Here is a 19,357-nt window from a genome sequence, read left to right on the forward strand (position 1 = left end):
ACTGTAAGATTAAGTGCTATTGCTACTGCTATTGCTATCTCGTTACCAAAAGATCACTCTCCTTACTCTCAGCCAACCAAATTAATTCACATGGGCAAACAAACCTACTGTTCGAAAGCATATTGTTCTACAGAAATAAAGACCATATAACCAAGTCCATTTCATCCATAAGATGTATTTCACCTTCCCCCAAATATAAGGTGACCAGATTTTAGCATTGGTAAAGAGGGACATTGTGGGCGTGGCTTATTTTGTGGGCGTGGCTAGCTGGTCATGTGACTGGGTGGGCGTGGCTACCTGGTCATGTGACCGGGTGGCCATGGCTATGTGTATAGGGACTACTCAGAGGGCTGAAAAGTCATTTCTGACAGGTCCTCACACTTTTGACTGGTCCTCACACTTATGACCATCCTCACATTTATGCCCGTGCAGCATTCTTAACAACCATGTCACTCATTTCACAACTGCTTCTCTTCAACATGGTGACAAGATAGGGCAAAAATGTAAAATGTGAGGACAGTCGTAAGTTCGAGGACTGGTCAAAAGTGTGAGGACCAGTCAAAAATAACTTTTTCAGCCCTCTGAGTAGTCCATATGCACAAAAGGACTAACCAGAGAGCTGAAAAAAGTCATTTCTGACAGGTCCTCGCACTTTTGACTGGTCCTCACACTTATGACCATCTTCACATTTATGCCCATGCAGCATTCTTAACAACCATGTCACTCATTTCACAACTGCTTCTCTTCACCATGATGACAAGATAGGGCAAAAATGTAAAATGTGAGGACAGTCATAAGTTCGAGGACTGGTCAAAAGTGTGAGGACCAGTCAAAAATAACTTTTTCAGCCCTGTGAGTAGTCCATATGCATTAAAGGATTACAGCAATAGAGAGGGATGAAGGAATGGAAATTAGAGTAGGAGTGAGGGTAAGAGAGGGAGGAAGAGAGGAGGAGAAGGAGAAAGAAAGAGGAAGTAGGGAGGAGAAAAAGAGGGTGGGGGGAAGAGAAAGTAAGAAGGAAAGAAAAGAGAGAGGTGGTAGGTTTGAGGAGAAAGATTTCTGTACAATAAAAAAGATGAAAGGGAAGAAAGCCAACCCCAAACAAATATAAAGATATTAAGATAAAGAATGAATGGTTAAACTTTAAAGAATAAAAGAGAACAAATAAATAATAAATAGCAGTAATAGAATAAATAGCAGTAATTAGAAACACACATACAAACATACAATTTATTTTCTTTGAACAGAGTATTTGGCCGGTTCACAAATTTAAACAGTGTTTAGTCACTTCAATTAAATTTACAATTTCTATATTTCCTTTTTGCCATATTTATTCCTCATCTATTTTTTTAAAAAAACCAATATTACCCTTCATCCTCATCTCTAATCTTAATCAAATTCAATTTTTCCCTTCTATTCTATATTATACCCCTTCCCATTGTCATCTATTTTTATATCCATCCTCGCATTGTTTAATTATGTAATTATGTAATACAGTTGTTTAATACAAATTCAACATTTTAATATAAATCAATTAGTTATAAAACTATCTTTTTTGTATATTAATCAATATGAACATGAATATTCCAATTATTTCCATGCAATCCAATTTCTTACAAATCAGTTAATTATATTTACCAATAATAATAAACCAAATAATTTCTCCCATATATTCCTCCGAACCACAACTTAACCATTTCTGCTTTCAACACAATATACAATTAATAGTATCTCAATTATTACAATTCCCTAGTTAAATACAGCTTTTTTTCCTTTGTGTTTTAAAATCTTGAACTCTCCTCCTAAATTTCCCATTGTTTGCAGTTTTTCACCTACCTTTTTTGGGGAGGAAAAATAAAAATAAAAATAAATCTCTCTCTGCCTCATTTTGTCACGCTGCACCAAAGACCCTGGTTTCGGTTTCGTTTCTGAAGCTTAGCTAGGGGAAAAAAAAACTGCTTTACACTGATTGCCTGTAGGGCGGCCCTTTGAAGCCCCGGGCAAGAGTTTAAACAGTTTTTTTTTCTTCTAGCCATCAGCTGGGGCTCAAGAAAAATCGGGACTTTTTTGAAACGCCGCGGGACGCGGGACAAATTGCTCAAAAGCGGGACTGTCCCGCCAAAAGCGGGACGTCTGGTCACCTTACCCAAATATGACATAGTTCTTCCAAAGTTTTTTTATTGCAAAAAGGATACTATCTAAGTCTACTCATTGGCCTAATCATACATTCTGGCTCCATTCCAATTTGTATACACAAGGTCTATTAGAAACATAGATGCAGAACAGTGTTTCTGACTCATGATTTTCTTTCAGAGTAAAACAGGATGTTCTGAGGTCCTCCTTCTTGACTCAAACCAATAGGCTTTTTTGCTTCTGAAGAAGTGCTGAGGAACCAACCCGGAAACTCTGCAGATTCAAAAGAGCAGGTAGCAGCGTTGCCAGCGCTCTTACTATAAAAAGTGAAAGCTTTGGCGTTTTTTGGATCTCTGTAAAGATCCATAATATCTTTCTCCTAGGAAAAAAAGGGAGAGACCATGAGAAAGAAGTTATGTAGGAACACTAGGGCAACCTGGTTACAAGTTGCATAAATGATCATTATCAGCCCATTAGAAGATTTCTAGGGTCTATCGAGATAGAATTCATGTTTTCCATTTTTACTTATAAATAACACAAGTCAGCCATTAAACTTTATTTAATGTCTAAGTGTCCAGGAAGAGATTCGATCCATGAGGGGCCCTCGGTCAGTGGTGGGATTCAAATAATTTAACAACTGGTTCTCTGCCCTAATGATTTCTTCCAACAACCAGTTCACCAACCTGCTCAGAAAGTTAACAACTGGTTCTTCTGAAGTGGTGCAAATTGGCTGAATCCCACCACTGCCCTCAGTGCTCTCTAAACTTGCTTGTTTTCTTGCAGATGTTTCATTACCCAAACTAGGTAACATCATCAGTGCTAGTCTAGAGTAATGAAATGTCTGCATGAAAACAAGCAAGCTCAGAGAGCACCAAGGACCACCCACAAGGTTACAATCTCTTGCAGAACCAAAAAACCCATTCATCAATCTTGTCAAGAGAAATCATGTATCAAGAAATATATAAAATAAGAGACTTCTGTGGTGATGTCATGCTGGTTTGGTGTAGGAAGATGGGACTCCGCTCTTTTTATCCAATAGAGGACAGCAAAAGAAAAGGGAACACTCAGAGGTGACTGGGTGGAGGGTGGATTCCCCGAAATCCAGCATGGAATAGATCAGCTGCTTCTTTGGCTAGGTCCAGAGGTGTGATGGCCTGAGTAAATAGCAAGAGGGTGAAAAACAGCAGGAGGTATCGGCAGTAAAAGTTTAAGCAAAATAGAATACCATACTACTTCTGTAAGTCGAGGAAATCTGACTAGAAGTGACTGAGTGAGGCTCCAAAGTGTGAAAAACGGCGCCTAAGTGGTGAGAGTGGAAAAGAAAAAAGTAAGCAGAAAGAGACAGTGTTGAATAGACTTAGAATGAAAGTGTTTTGTGTATTGTGAATGGTGATCTGAAAGACAGCTGTGTTTAAAGATTGGAAGATTTGATGCAAAAGAGACAGTATTGTGAGATTAATGCTGAGAGCAGATCAAAAAAGATTTCACTTGGAAAGAAAAAAGAAAGAGACAAAGAAGTTGTGGAGAAGGGACAGTGACTGTGCAATCTATTGACAGCAGCCATTTTTCACCTTGGAGAAACGAAAAGCAGTAGTGAACTCAGAAAGCATAAAATTAAGTATTAAAAAAAGAAGAAAAAACCTTTGAATATCTGGGTGATAACTCTGGAACTGGACTTAAATATAAATTAATTGCCTATCTTTTACATCTTTTATATATTTATATATCTATATATCTCCTATCAAATATATTCTAACATATTAATTTTCCCCCTTCCCCCATCTATATACTGATACTTACTTATGAAACATTTACTCTTTTATATATTGATTATAGATTTGGCTTTACTTATTTGCCTACTATATAAGTTGAATTGGAAGAAATTGTAGATTAATTTAAGATATAATATGTTTAACTTTAATAGGTAAAAATATTGCTGTATACAATAGTTGATTGGTATATTAATGGTGTTTAGAAAATAGATTTTACAGTTTATCAGATTAAATTTGCACTTTACTCAGTATAACTTTTGGAGAGATAAAACTGGGGCAGTGATCTAGGTAGATCTTCTCACAACATAGAATTAAATTCTTTATGGTTTGGTGGAACAACTTTTTTCAATTACTTAAAATGTCAAACACATCCACAGTTACAAAAACAGTAAAGAAGGCAGCCCCAAAATTAATAACGGACATGCCAAATACTGAGAAATTAGGATCAGTTCCAACACTACAGAATATACAAACAGCATTAAACATGATACAGGAAGTAATGATGAAAACACAGGAGTCCATGAACAACAATCATGAAGAAATGAAAGGAGAAGTGGGTGAAGTAAAGGGAGATATAAAAAAATTGGATGACAGAATGGAAAAGATTCAAGAAACAATAGCAAAAAATAAGCAAAAAATTAAAATAGTAGAGGCAAGAACAGAACAAACCAAAAAGAAGTTGAAAGACACGGAGGAGAAATTACCAGCAGCAAATAGAGAGCTTGAAGAGACTATAATCTATTTAGAGTTAGAAAGATCTTCATTCTACCTAAGATTTCAGAATATAAAAGAAAGCAAAGAAGAAGATCTCTGTAACCTCATGACGGAAGTACTGGCAGAGTCACTACAAATAAATAAACATGAAATTCAAAACAATATCTGTTGCTTGTTTAATTATTCTGGTTAGGCCCAATTTAATAGACTGGAGGCTTTCTTATAACAAGGGTATTTATTTATTTATTGTCTTCCTCAGGATTACATTTGGACCGCTGGGGTTCTGACAGGAGCAACAACTTATATACAGAGGAGGCGGGGCAAAAGGTAAGTAGGGACCAATGGCAAGGAGCATAGTGACATCACACAATAACATATATACAAATATACATATTTACAGAAAACAGGTTAGGTATTTTCAATTGTAACAAATCCCCCTCTAAAATACCTAACTAATAATAAATTATTGTTTTTAGATATGTACATTAAATTTAGAAATTAAATATACATGTTGTTTGGTTGCTAAGGGTTTAGTGAGAATGTCAGCAATTTGTTCACTACTATCGCAATGAACAGCTTTAATAAATCCTATACTCGTTAATTGTCTCACATGTTTATATTTGATATCGATATGTTGAGATCTTTGGCCTATTGCTTCGGAAGCTGATATATCTATTGCTGCTTTATTATCTTCATTGATGATAATGGGATAAATGGGTTCAGCCCATATATTAGACAACAAATCATCAAACCAGGTTAGGTTATTGACTGCTTTAGATAGGCAAACGTATTCGGCTTCTGCTGTAGAGGTGGCAATTAAATTTTGTTTGCCAGTATACCAATGTATCGTGCAACCATTTATAAGGAAAACATAACCGGAGGTACTTTTTCGACTTTTTGGGTCTCCAGCCCAATCTGCATCAGCATAACAGGTTAAAGTGGGCTTTTCTGTAATGAATGGTTCTAAATATAAACAGACATCAGCACTAAATTTTAGATACCTTAGAATTCTTTTGATTCCTTCCCAGTGATATATACTAGGGTTGCTTACGTGTCTTGACAATAGATTAACAGCAAGAGTGATATCCGGTCTGGTCCAATTAGAAATATACAGTAATGATCCAATAATAGATCTATACAAAGTGTTTTCTTTAAATGGCTCGTGTTCATCGTGCATGTTTCTAGTGAAATTAGTTGACATGGGGGTCTCGCAAGTTTTTGAGTTTATCATATTGCACTTTTGTATAAGTTCTATATTTTTTTCTTTTTGGGACAATTTGAACCCCTTATCCGTTTTATCAATTTGGACTCCTAAATATTTGTTTACTTTTCCTAATATTTTTAAGTTGAAATGTTTACCCAATTGTTCAGCAAATTCATCACATTTGATTTTATCATGTCTAAAATGCAATATGTCGTCAACATAGATTAGTACATATTCAATAGAATTATTCTTTCTTTTAGTGAAAAAACATAGATCCGATGAAGTAGCTATAAAACCCATATCTTTAAGTATTTTTGACCGACGTTCATACCATCGTTTACCAGATTGTTTTAATCTGTATAGACTCTTATTTAACAGCCAAATTTCTCCCTTTTTTGTATTCTTTCCTGGGGGTGCCTTTACATATATTTCCTTATCAAGATTAGCATGTAGATATGCAGTTTGTACATCAAACTGATACACGTCTAAATTTAAAATGGAAGCTAGTACTAATGCAGTCTTTACACTCTCTGCTCTAACAGTAGGAGAGTATGTGTCTTCATAGTCATCAGGGAATCTTTGGGCAAATCCTTGAGCTACTAACCTAGCTTTATACAGGAATTTGCCATCTTCTAGCTCCTTGATTTTAAATATCCATTTAGTACCAATGGGGGACTTATCTGTCTAGGGCCTAGCTATCTGCGAGACCGCCTGCTGCTACCGACGACCTCCCATCGACCCGTGCGCTCCCACAGAGAGGGCCTCCTCAGGGTGCCATCAGCCAAACAATGTAGGCTGGTGACCCCCAGGGGGAGGGCCTTCTCTGTGGGGGCTCCTATTCTCTGGAATCAGCTGCCCCCTGAGATAAGGAGAATCCATGACCTCAATGCCTTCCATCGTGCCCTTAAAACCCATCTTTTCCAGCAAGCCGGGCTGGCTTAAAAAGAAATTTTTAAATTCTTTTAATCAGTTTGTGACTTCTTAACTTTCGGGCCAAATTTATATATATTTTTAACTGTTTTTAATATTTGTATTCTATGTTCTTATCTTGGCTGTACACCGCCCTGAGTCCTCAGGGAGAAGGGCGGTATATAAATTGGAAATTAAATTAAATTAAATTAAAATCTGTGGGGGGATCTGCTGGTGAGTACACGTTTAGTTCCTTCAAACTATCCATCTCCTTTTTCATTGCTTCCTCCCACTTAGTTTTCTCTTCTAGAGGTAATTTAAGTATGTCATCATACGTATTGGGTGTTAATTTTTTGGCATTGAGAGATAGTATGTAGTCATCAAATCTTTTAGGAATTGTACCTCTACTTGATCTAATGGGCCTATCAGGAGGAGATTCATCACCTTGCATAAACTTTGCTTCCTTCTCAGTTAATGGGTCTACTTTTAAGATAGGATGCCCTTTTTTCCATTCCTCATTAATTTCCTTTTGGTAATTGTGTTTGCCTGTCTTTATGACCTTGGGCTCAGTAACTGGTGAATTCAGTTTTTTGTGAGTGGGTGTAGTGTTCTCTGAGTCGGGGCATAATTTGTTAAGATGTATTTTGGACCAATTAGAGTGTTCATGGAACACAGCAGATCTAGACACAATGAAATGGTTGTTTTTATCTATGAAACGATATCCCTTAGTTCCTGATTCGTACCCCATGAACATATGTCCCACATAGACATCCACTACAAAAATTTCAGATAGCTTGCCAGAATGGGGTTTGTACATATCAAACATTGTAACACAACCGACCAGTTAGCTGACCTGTTCACAAATCCTGTGCCTATTGACCGACACAACCTTCTGTGCAAGCATTTGTGTTTGGTCCTGTAAACGTGTATGATGCATCTGCATGTCTATGACACCTCCCCCTCACACATACTCACTGGTACCTGTCACATATGCCCCCTCACACATACTCACTGGTACCTGTCATTGGCTGGCAAGAAGGGGAATTGTTAGGTGTTTTGTGCCAGCCATGGCAGTTTCTTAAGAGGCCACCAGATGGGAGCAAAGAGGCACCTTTGATCCCACTGGTGGGTCAAGAGGCTCCGGCCCCTGCAGCCCCATTGGGGAGAGTTAATGGTCCTCCGGCTCCCTCACACACATTGGTAAGGGAGGGGCCCCTATAAGAACCCCTGCACAGGGGCTGCTCTTCGGTTCTTGTTCTAGCTTCCTACAGGAATGATCCATGGGCTCAATCCAGGCATGGATGCCTCCATGCCAGGGAACTCATTTTTCTCTACTTTATTCCTAAATAAAGATTCAACTTGATTGCATCCTTGCGTGCTGCCTTTTTCTTGGAAGCACCTCAACGAACCATCAACCTTTGTGAGATCTCTCACAATTCAATCAATCAGTCAATCAAATCTGTATTATGGTCATAAACCAGGGATGAAATCCAGGAGGATCTCCAGGTTCTGGAGAACAAGTAGGGGAAATTTTGAGTAGTTCGGAGAAACAGCAAATAGAGAAACGGCTGGTCCCAGAGTGGGGTGGGAATGGAGATTTTGCAATATCCTTCCCCCAGGAGTGGGGTGGGAATGGGGATTTTGCAGTATCCTTCCCCTGGAGTGGGGTGGGAATGGAGATTTTGCAGTATCCTTCCCCTGGAGTGGGGTGGGAATGGAGATTTTGCAGTATCCTTCCCCTGGAGTGGGGTTGAAATGGAGATTTTGCAGTATCTTTCCCCTGCCACGCCCACCCAGCCACGCCCACCAAGCCACACCATGCCCACCCAGCCACGCCCACAAAACCGGTAGTAAAAAAATTTGAATTTCACCACTGTCATAAACCATATAATGCTGCAATTCAATTTTGAAATAATAAAGGTCTTCTTTTAGAAAGGTCTTTAAAAATAGAACTGCATACAATTAATGTTTTTTGAAAGACACTGTTGTTTAGTAGACCTATGCAAACCTGTGCTGAAATTGGACTTTAAAGAAGATTGGCAATACCAGTGGAACCTTAAAAAACCGAATTGCTCTACAGAGTTTATTTTTTTAATGGAAAAGTGTATGTGTGAGAGAGAGAGAAAGAGAGAGAGAGAGAGAGAGAAAGAAAAAGAGAGGTTAGAACCCAAATTTGGGATATCAATGGAAGATAAATGTTGAATTCATCCTGGCGGGCTCCTCATGTATGGTCCAGATTAGAGAAGACACAAGGACAGGTGTTTCTCGGGATGAGAGAGCAGCAAACAAAGAGCTACAATCTCTTTTATTAGTTACCAAAATACAGCGTCATCAGAAGGCGTTATTATGGCCACACATCTCATATTACATACGAGAGATAGGAAAACAATGGTAAAGATAAAAAGCAAAACCTAACTCTGGCTGCTTGGTACCAGATACTACCAGGCGAGAGGCCCATCTCTGTTATCTGATTCTCAGGAATGTGTTTACAAAGAGATAAGAGATATTTTTACTTTGTATCTCAGGTACTTTGTATCCCAGGATGTTTATACAAGGAGATATCTTTACTTTGTATCCCAGGATGTTTATACAAGGAGATATCTTTACTTTTGCAGGCACGTCCTATGTTAAAAACAATGAAAGAATGAATTGGGCCCTTCAGAGAGTATCCATATGAACCCACTTTTCATAGTTTGATTATTTCATTGCTAAGCTCCATACAAGTGTCCAACCAGTTAAACTGGTCTATACATGTACTATGGCCACTGCATTCCCACATTTCCTCTGTTTTTGTTTTTTGCAACTAGGTTCAGCTGTATTGTTATTATGATGTTCTCTTTATGCCTGGGAAACATGTCTATCATCATAGCAAACAAAGCAGTAATACATTGAATACTACAACATACAGAAATAAGCAAAGCAATGATCATGAGTACAGTAGACAACATGTTCTTCATCCATCTGGTTTCTGGAAATGTTTTTAGCTCACCCATCCTTTTATTATGGTGAACAAAGTTAGTGGAAAAGTGGCCAGGAGATGTCAAGCGAGGTAGGCCATCAAGTTTCTGAGTTGTACATTTCCACAAATCACTCACACAAATTGTAAATCCATCCGAATCCAGACACCCAAGAAAACCACATGTCAGGAGTTTGTAACCTCTGAGTTATCTTGGAAGCCCTATCTTGCAAGTCTCGAGCACCTCCTCTGACCACACCTGATTTGTTCCTCCAGTTCCAGAAGGGCTTTGATTTCACTTTTCAGGACGTCCTTCCTATTGGAGGGAATAAAACCTTTGCATATTTGCAGAAGGGAGGGGAGACATTGGATACAGCAACAAAGCAAAACAAGCAGTACAATTATAGATACAATATTTGGCATAATCGATTTCAACCAAGAACCATCCAGGAGCCATGACCAAAGAGCAGTCCAGGTGTCAATGGCGCCAGATCCATTGGATGATAAGGGATTGTTTTTTGATCAAGTTTTCCATATGTTCTATGGTGTGAGTGATGTTATACTAATAATCAGATACATAGGCACAACAATGTGAATGTATAAGGGCACAATCGCCTCCTTTAGCTAAGGCATATCGGTTTTGTAAGACTACCTCTCTGATTTCAGCCAGTTCTTTATTCATCAGCTTCAGCACCTTGATAGTCTCGTTGAACATATATACTGTCCAGTTATTTAATAAATGAAGATCCCAATAGTTCATTGCCACCCGAGATTGGGCAAGATGCCTCTGGATATCTGAGTTTTTAATGAGCCACCCAGTGTCAGTGATGGGTGTGGTTTAGGAAATAGGAGTAGTGGAGTTTGTCCGATTAGCAGCTATTTGAATGTCTTTTACTGTCCCATCATGATTGAATGTAGAGGCTGCTGACATGAAGGATCATGAGATGTAGGGGCAATAGATGCAAGATCGTGACTTAATTCCAGAATCCATGATATATAGTCTCCTTTATGCAATTGTTACAGAGGCCCATTGTCCTTATCCACTCCCCCCTCAGCTGGAAATGTCAATATGGGAACCTTAGGTGGTGGAGTAGACTTAGGTAGAAAGTAAGGACCTTGTGCATAGACAATGCGTTTGTGGCAGGAGCATTCTTACATGGTCACTTGAGAGTCCCAAAGCTAACAATGTCCAAGGCCATAAACAAATCATAGTCACTTATACGTGTGAAACAAAATTACTAGCAAAATTAGAAAAACAATTCTACTAATATTAATATGTATAAGAAAGTGTTAAAATGTATATGTACAATATGAAGGTAGTTTCCTCCTGATGAATATTTGCTGTGCGCAGGGGACCAACTTCCGGTGTAGTTCTGCAAAGCTGATGGTCACCACCTTGCGTTAAGAGTCTGTTGCCGGGAGGACTTAGCAAGATGTTTTTTCTCTTAAATCTCAGCACCAGGGGTTTCTCCTTCTTTTTGTTGTAAATGAAATGGTCTTACGTGTCTTTTTGGGAATCCAAATGATGCGATCATTGTCCTGGACAGCAGCATATCCATGGCCCCAGGTAATAAGGTCAGCAGGTCCTCTCCATGCAGGATCAGGTAGTTGGTGGAAATAGACCTTCAGTTTTAGGGCAGCTGATGGATAAGCAGAAAAATGACAGGTCGCAGCCGATGTGGGAGGCTGTCCAGTCAGATTAAGAAAGTTCAAAGTATATAAACAAAGATTGAGTTTGTTTTGCATGGATGGGAGGCCGAGGCATTTTTCCTCTTTCAATTTTATAAGCCAAATGTGTGTGTGATGAACCACTTGTTACAAAAGTCTGCAAAGGCAGTACTGGTGTACACAGGTCCATTGTCAGTTTTAAGTTCAATTGGGCGTCCCATCGATGCAGAAGTCCGAATACAATGATTTATTACATGTTTGGTTGCTTCCCCCTTTTTAGGGAATGCCAATAATAAATCCTGAATAAGTATCCAAGGAAACATGCAAATATTTCCATGGGGCAAAGGAAAGGTATTGAGTTACATCCATTTGCCAGATTTCACAAGCTTTAAGTCCTCTAGGGTTTACACCCATAGGGATAGAATGAGCTTGTTGACTACAGGTAGGACATTGTTGTATGATGGCAGTCACTTCAGCTGCCATGAGACCAAATTGTTTCGCTAATGCTTTTTATTTTGATGAAAATAGGCATGACTGTCCCATGGTGTGATGGAAGATATAACCATAAGCGCAGTTGCAGCTTTGTCATTTCCCTCTTCCAATCTCTGTCTCTGCTACCCACAATATCTATAACCTTCCAATAAACAAATCTCCTTATAACACTAAACATTCAAGTCCTTCTCTCACTGCCATTCTGACTTCCAAGCCAGCCCGTCTGTGCAAACCAACTTTCTCTTAAACAATTCAACTCCTTCTCTGCACCAATATCTGATCGTCCTTCTAAATCTCCTTGTAGACAAGCATACTTCCAAAAGACAACTTTCTGCTTTCCTTCACTAACTCTCTCTTACATTTCCTGTAACACTGGGTTCTTTGCATACCAGTCTTTATTCAAAATAGCACAATTATCTATTCACAGCCTACAATATCCAGTCAATCCTAAAAATTTCCTCAACTTTTCAGGTGTTATTTTCTTTCATTAATTAAATGTCCCAAGTATTTTATCTCTCTGTCTACATATTGTAATTTCTAACTCATCTCTGTGATAATTCCTAAAAATGGCAGCAGTTTTTGCTGCTGACAAAGAAACAAACAAATAAACAAACAAACAACAGACAAACAAAGAACAAACATGCCATCTGTTAAGTATGCAAAATGCACGTAGACATAAAAACATTAAGGAGTATTTTGAGTCAATGCTCTGAAATAGAATTGGGTATGAAAGTATTTAAAACGTCAAAAATGTTCAGAAGGAAAAAAATCAAAATTGCATTCTGAGCCGTTCAGTGCTCTGCAAAGGCAGGTATCAGATATCACCCTTTCACTCCCGCCTTTCTCTGGCTCGTTCTCTGAGAGAAAAAAAAATGGTTAAAAGTACAAAGTAGCCCCCCCCCTCTTTCGTGCCTCTCATCTCCCAGGGAAAAAAGGAGGGGGTGAGGGAAAGGAAAAATTTTTTAAAACAGACCAAGCCTCCCTTCTCCTCGGAGGGCAGGGAGAGAAAAGAAAAAAAGTGCTTATACACAAAATTACATTTCATGCAATCCAATACACACCCATTCACATCTGTACTGCAATCAGACCTTTTGTATAATACATCCTTCATGCGAATCAGTCATTCAAATTATTTCAATGAACTAGTTTATTCCCAAAACAGTGAAAAAATTCAGGCAACAGTCATAATCACAAAAAGTGATATGGGCCCATAACCATTGCCCGGTTTTCCACAGTTTCAAGTTCAAACCCAGTCAATTTTTGCTGGCCAGCCAAGCATATCAATTCCACACACTATCATTATAGATGCACATCAACAAAATATTTTTAACAGAAATCACTTCAAGTTGATTAGTTCAAATTATCTGAGTCTTCCCATTTAGACAGGCTCTAATTTTATTTCCTGCTAAACCCCGGGTGGGAAGAACAATAAACAATTTATTTATTTATTTATTTATTTTTTCAGCCTGAGAAACATACTGAGAGTCAGAGATCAAATTAAAAGCTTGTTGAGAAAAAGTGTGAAAGCTAAGATAGTCGCAGACAATTAGTGTAAGATTCTTTCCAGATGTCGTCATGAGTATCCTTGTAAGCAGTGGCTCCTCTGGAGAAAATCATTAAGCAAGTAAACCTAGGATCTTTAGGCAAATGATATGAAATACAGTTTACATAGTCAGTTAGAGCACACTGAAGAGATGAATCATTCGAAGACAAAAGTAAAAGTCAGATTTTGAGATAGAAAGAATAATATTTATTAGATCAGTTCCATTTCTTCGACAGTGTGGATTACGTCCCATGGTTATAATTTCAGCAATAGCTTAAATAAAGGGTAAAACATTTTTAGATGGTAATAAGACAAATAAAGCAATGTACCTTTTGCTGTTCTAAAACAGAATTAAATCTCCTGGCTTTTTCTTTTAGTCAATAACTCAAATAATGGACTAAGTAAATGCATAGGTAAAGAGAAATATGAGCAGTCCCAATTAATAGTATCCAGTAATTGTTGCAAATTTAACTTTGGGTAACTTTAAAAGCCGGAGCAGAAAGAGATTGCACATAGTTTATGCCCTATACAGATAAGAAGCATACAGTTGTATTTTTTCTGGGGCAATGTGCAATTCATTTACACATAAATCATTTTGTATTTTCAAAAAGCCAATTAGGTTGTATTTTTTGTGCTCCAATTTAAATGTCATCTATACGATGATCCTGACACACTTTAATCATATCTGCCAAATAAACGTGCAAAGTTGCAGCCGGTAGACACACAGAAAGCATTTCAGCAATTTATTCTATCCATCCCCCTTTTTTTTGTCTAACTGTTTCTTTAAATTCTGCTTAATGGGGGTGTAACTGACTCCTTCAGAATGAGCTGATGCTTAATTTCATGCCGTGCGTCTGCGTGGGTGATTTAACGTGAGAGCAATCTCTCAACAAAGTCTGAAAAGGAACTATTAACAGTGTCCTGAAGGCTTTTATTTATTTATTTTTTAATGTATCATAAAACACTCTATAACTAATCTCCAGAGTGCAAAAAATTTTTCAGGGCTGGGGAGGTTTGTGGAGGCATGTTCCCATCTGCTTCCACATATTCACTTTTAAAGAGCCCTTTTATTGCCAAAAGTATTTTAGAAGGTAGATCAAATTCTTTTCATGGGCAGGACTTTCCCGTTATCTTTTTAAAACAATAATTGAAGACTTGGCCAATTCTCTAAGTTTGTGGAGGTACGTAACCTGGGAGAACTAGAGAATTCTGCCCCCATACTCACGATTTATGGGAGGGTGCTTCGTTCGCAGACGACCGGCCCTGGTTTGCAGAGGCTCTTCCAGCCGAATGAGTATGAGGGTGCCAAGAGACGTGCTCGATCCATGAATCACGTCGGGGACACCAGATGTTGAATTCATCCTGGCGGGCTCCTCATGTATGGTCCAGATTAGAGAAGACACAAGGACAGGTGTTTCTCGGGATGAGAGAGCAGCAAACAAAGAGCTACAATCTCTTTTATTAGTTACCAAAATACAGCGTCATCAGAAGGCGTTATTATGGCCACACATCTCATATTACATACGAGAGATAGGAAAACAATGGTAAAGATAAAAAGCAAAACCTAACTCTGGCTGCTTGGTACCAGATACTACCAGGCGAGAGGCCCATCTCTGTTATCTGATTCTCAGGAATGTGTTTACAAAGAGATAAGAGATATTTTTACTTTGTATCTCAGGTACTTTGTATCCCAGGATGTTTATACAAGGAGATATCTTTACTTTGTATCCCAGGATGTTTATACAAGGAGATATCTTTACTTTTGCAGGCACGTCCTATGTTAAAAACAATGAAAGAATGAATTGGGCCCTTCAGAGAGTATCCATATGAACCCACTTTTCATAGTTTGATTATTTCATTGCTAAGCTCCATACAAGTGTCCAACCAGTTAAACTGGTCTATACATGTACTATGGCCACTGCATTCCCACAGATAAAGAAGATTTTCTAAAGCATAGAAAATGGACAAGATTAATTTATGGCCATTTGCATATCTAAAATTAACTTTTTGCAACATAAAACCAGAGTACATGTACAATAATCCATGGACCATCTACCTGATATATATACACAATCAACTAATGAATAAGTCAAACTTTTGCTGGACAGCTCTATTGCTATGTATTGTACACAACATTTTGCATTTGTTCTAGTATAGGGTAGCTTCCTCCAGAGAGTAGCATAAGAAAGTTTTTACTGTAAAAAAAACCCTAAAGATTGTGTTTGCGTAGGATTGGAAAAAAATTAAGCTCATTTTTACAATGGCCAAATAATTAAATGAATAACAGAGTTGGAAGAGACCTTGGAGGTTTTCTAGTCCAACGCCTTGCTCTGGCAGGAAACCCTGTACCATTTCAGACAAATGGTTGTCCAATCACTTCTTTAAAATCTCCAGTGTTAGAGTACTCACAACTTCTGGAGGCAAGTCCTTCCACTGTTTAATTGTTCGCACTCTCAAGAAATTTCTCCTTAGTTCTAAATTGGTTCTCTCTTTGATTGGTTTCCATCCATTGCATTAATCCATTCCATCCATTAAGGACATACGCATGATTGGGCAATGTTTCCAAAACAGAAAATAAAGAGAATTACATTTTTCTCACCTGGTTTAGAATCATGAAATAAATCTGCCTCTTCTTCATCCCAAGACTTCTTATGAGGCATACTTGCCATCTCCCCAACCTTTCTACTTTTTCAAGTTTCTCTAGGTTCTTCAGAAGAAAGGAATAGTTTAACTTAAAATTCCTGGCAAACAAAAGATGGAGAATATCAAACATCTTCTGAACAATGTTGGTTGGTTGGTTTTCTCAAATACAATGTAATGGAGAAGTCACCAACTGAAGGTCTGTGACTTGTAGTCCGTGAGAAAATTTTGGTGGTCCACTGAAAAATTAATTGCATTTTTTATGTTGCACTAAATCAGGGGTCCTCAGACCCCTGGGCCGGATACGTGCAATGAACATTTGTGTTGCTACAGAGAGTCTCCCCCTTTGGTGTCTTTTTGTGTGGGTTGGAGGGGGGCAGAAATTCAACCTCCTGGTATGGGGTTTTGGGTGAAGGCTGGAGGGAAGCACCGCTGGTGGCGAAGAGCTGGAGGGCCTTGCTTCAGTGGGACTGCATCAAGGCCTGGAACTGGTTGACCATCTCAGCCCGCTGAGCCTCCAGGTGCCAGTATCTGGCTTTGCACTCCCACAGATCTTCCCTCTGCTTGGAAAGCCTATGCTCCTAGTCCTCAGTGGGGTGCTTCTGCTGAGCTTCCTTCTCCGTCAGATCCAATTTGAACTGAGCCAGCTGTTTTGCCAATTCCTTCTCATGGTGGCTGCTTAGCTCCAACAACTGCTTCCTGTTGGGGCCCTAAGGAGCCTGAGCGGGGAGGCAAGGAGTGATTGGCAGGGAAGGACCAAGTAGGGGCCGGCAAGGTGCCCCTCGATGCGAGTGACATCGAGTTGGTCATACCCACCCAGTCACATGCTCATCTAGCTACGCCCACCTGGTCATTAGGCAGATTATATTAGGGGTCCGCGGGATTTAAAATTATGAATTTAGTGATCCCTGAGGTCCAAAAGGTTGGTGACCCCTGATGTAATGTATCCAGTGTTGGAGATCCATAACTTCTGGAGACAAGTCATTCCACTGATTAGGGAACAGAAGATTGCTATCAGTGATCAAGATGGAAATGTATAACAATTCAGGAGAAATTTATAGCATCCTTATGTTATTCCAAGCCTGCTATAAAGGACCTACCTTTCTTCAAAATTCCAAATTATCTAGGGCTACAATTTCCCCTCTTCTGAAAGGACAAAACCTTTCAAATAAAACCATCACCACCATCCAAAGTAGGTTTATTCATTACAGGAAATTTTTTGAGAGTAGTGAATGAAAGTTTATTAAGATATTTTGAACCCTGCCATTCCAGAATAAAAATATCTAAAGTTCTTTTAACTTGATGGCAAGAGACTTCAGATTTCAGCACCAGTCCAATACATTTGGAAACTCAAGCTCCTTGATTATTATTTGGTGTCATAAAGTTTTTAATTTTTCTTATGATTTCAAGAAGACAGTGTGTGTTGACTTACTATAAATTGTGTTGTGAGCTGTAGTTTTTTTTTTTTTAGTTATTTTCTTTTTTCCCCCAAACCTACCTGACCTGGTTTTAATAAGAATCCAATCTGGGTTGGTCACCAAGACCAGAGTTTTTATCTTCCAAGTATGACTTGGAAAACCTCTAGTCCCATTGACCGACCCAGATTGGATGCTGCAACATTATCTTGGGACATGTATGTTCACCTTCATTCATGGTTTTAATAAGTTGCATCCCTGCTTTAATTTTAAAAAAAAAACTCTTGAAATATAAGAAAGGAAAATAGAATCAGAACAAATATAAACAAGCCATACAGGTGTTTTTAAAAAATGGTAAATAGAAAAGCAAGCTAAATATAGTTAAACAAGTAAATACAAGGGCTTCTCCAAAGGGCTTCTTAAAAGGAGATCTAGCTGTTATCATTTAGTCCCATTGTACCAAAAAAATCAATGACTCTTGGACAGAAAATGAAATGTCCTCTGCTCTATAGATAGTTGCTCCTAGGAGCAGGTAGTCTAGCCCCATAAATCAGGTGACAATACCTGTGGAGATGTTCCTTCTTGGGGTGGAGATTCCTTCTGTTTGTTCATCTCTAGAACTGACATAAGATTTTATATCTATCAGAGGGTGTTACCTCATGTGCCCATGGATGATTTGGGAATTAACCTCATGACTACTGTCAGAGATCATCTATCACTACATCCGTCTATCCAAAATTTCCTAACTCTGCAGTATTGCTTATCCCCAACGGCTGATGCCTCCTAATCAAGGTTAACACACCCTGACGTTGCTTCAACTAATGCATGACATCACATCTGTCCTGCTCAAATTACTCACAAGAGTTGAGTAAACAACCCAGGATCTGCTGCACTGCATTTCAAATTGTAATGCATGGTTGTACAACATCTTCTCAACCATAGAGGACACTTTTGTCCTTTGAGGGCTCAGGTGTGGCCAAGAGTCACAATCCAACCCCTCCCCTCCCCAGCTTCATATACTCCAATTTAGCTTTTATTGTCCAAAAGCAATGTTTCATTTTACACAAAAAGCCTTCAGAGAAGGCTTTCCTATGGTTTAGTCACAAACAATAAATCTGAACATTCATGTCCATGAAGGGTTTAAATAGGATTGAAAGTTAGTCAGGATGGATTCAGTCTGGAAGCAATTATTTAATTTCATGCCACTCTAAGCTACACCCCAATACCAAAGCCTTATTTAGGTTATGGTAGGACACACAAGGAGCATATCTTATTATTATTTTTCCATATTTAGGAGTGATTTAAGGGAAAGATTAAATTCTCCTTAACACATGAAATAAAGGGCTTTAAATATGGGACACTGCAAGTTCCATATGAACTGGACATGATATTACCTAAAATGGTCACAAATAGGTAGAAGTCTTCCAACTGCGTTTCTTAATTCACTGACTTTGAGTTTATTGGCCTGAGATTTGTTTTCTTGAGGAATTCAATTTGTCTTATGCAGACCCTCTTCAGGGTGCATTAAATCTTCGTCTTAATATTCTTGTTCATAAATGTTCCTAAATTTTCCCCTTCCCTTCAGTTACTAACAAACTGCTCTTTTTTCCTGAGTGTTTTTTGCTTCCATGTGTCCTGAAATAAATCAAACACTTCAAGTGTACTGGAGCAAAACTTGTCAATGCAAGAATTTAAAGAAATTGGTGTTGAATTGGAATTGAGGCAGGGGTAAAATCCTACCGGTTCGAACCAGTTCGGGTGAACCGGTATGGATTATTGGAATTGGTTCACCGAACCAGTAGCAATCATCCCTGGTAGCCCCGCCCACACCTGTCCGGTTGCCTCTTCCGGCTCGCTTGCCGCTTCCGGCTGCTCGGCCCGCCCACTCATTCCCGCCCCATATAAGTTCCC

General features: G+C 38.7%; 1 protein-coding gene across 1 annotated transcript; it reads right to left on the reverse strand.

Moving 5' to 3' along the window:
- Nucleotides 1–1,260: 1,260 nt before the first annotated feature.
- Nucleotides 1,261–19,336, reverse strand: LOC148112484 (uncharacterized). Its single transcript, XM_087875862.1, has 5 exons — nucleotides 19,243–19,336; nucleotides 18,006–18,085; nucleotides 17,535–17,556; nucleotides 15,991–16,193; nucleotides 1,261–2,512 (listed from the first exon to the last, which is right to left on the reverse strand). Exons 1-5 carry the CDS (start codon nucleotides 19,334–19,336, stop codon nucleotides 2,297–2,299), a joined length of 615 nt encoding a protein of 204 aa, XP_087731988.1. The 3' UTR covers nucleotides 1,261–2,296.
- Nucleotides 19,337–19,357: the final 21 nt, after the last annotated feature.

Source organism: Pantherophis guttatus, chromosome 9, assembly GCF_059756535.1.
Source record: "Pantherophis guttatus breed Tessera chromosome 9, ASM5975653v1, whole genome shotgun sequence".
NCBI classification, from domain to species: Eukaryota; Metazoa; Chordata; class Lepidosauria; order Squamata; family Colubridae; genus Pantherophis; species Pantherophis guttatus.

Coding starts and splice junctions, on each gene's coding strand:
- LOC148112484 (XM_087875862.1), bottom strand. CDS start 19,336: ATGAGTGGGCGGGCCGAGCAGCCGGAAGCGGCAAGCGAGCCGGAAGAG. Junction 18,086..19,242: donor ACCAGGGATGATTGCTACTG/GTTCGGTGAACC, acceptor ACCCTCTGATAG/ATATAAAATCTTATGTCAGT. Junction 2,513..15,990: donor ATTTCATGATTCTAAACCAG/GTGAGAAAAATG, acceptor TTTTTTTCCTAG/GAGAAAGATATTATGGATCT.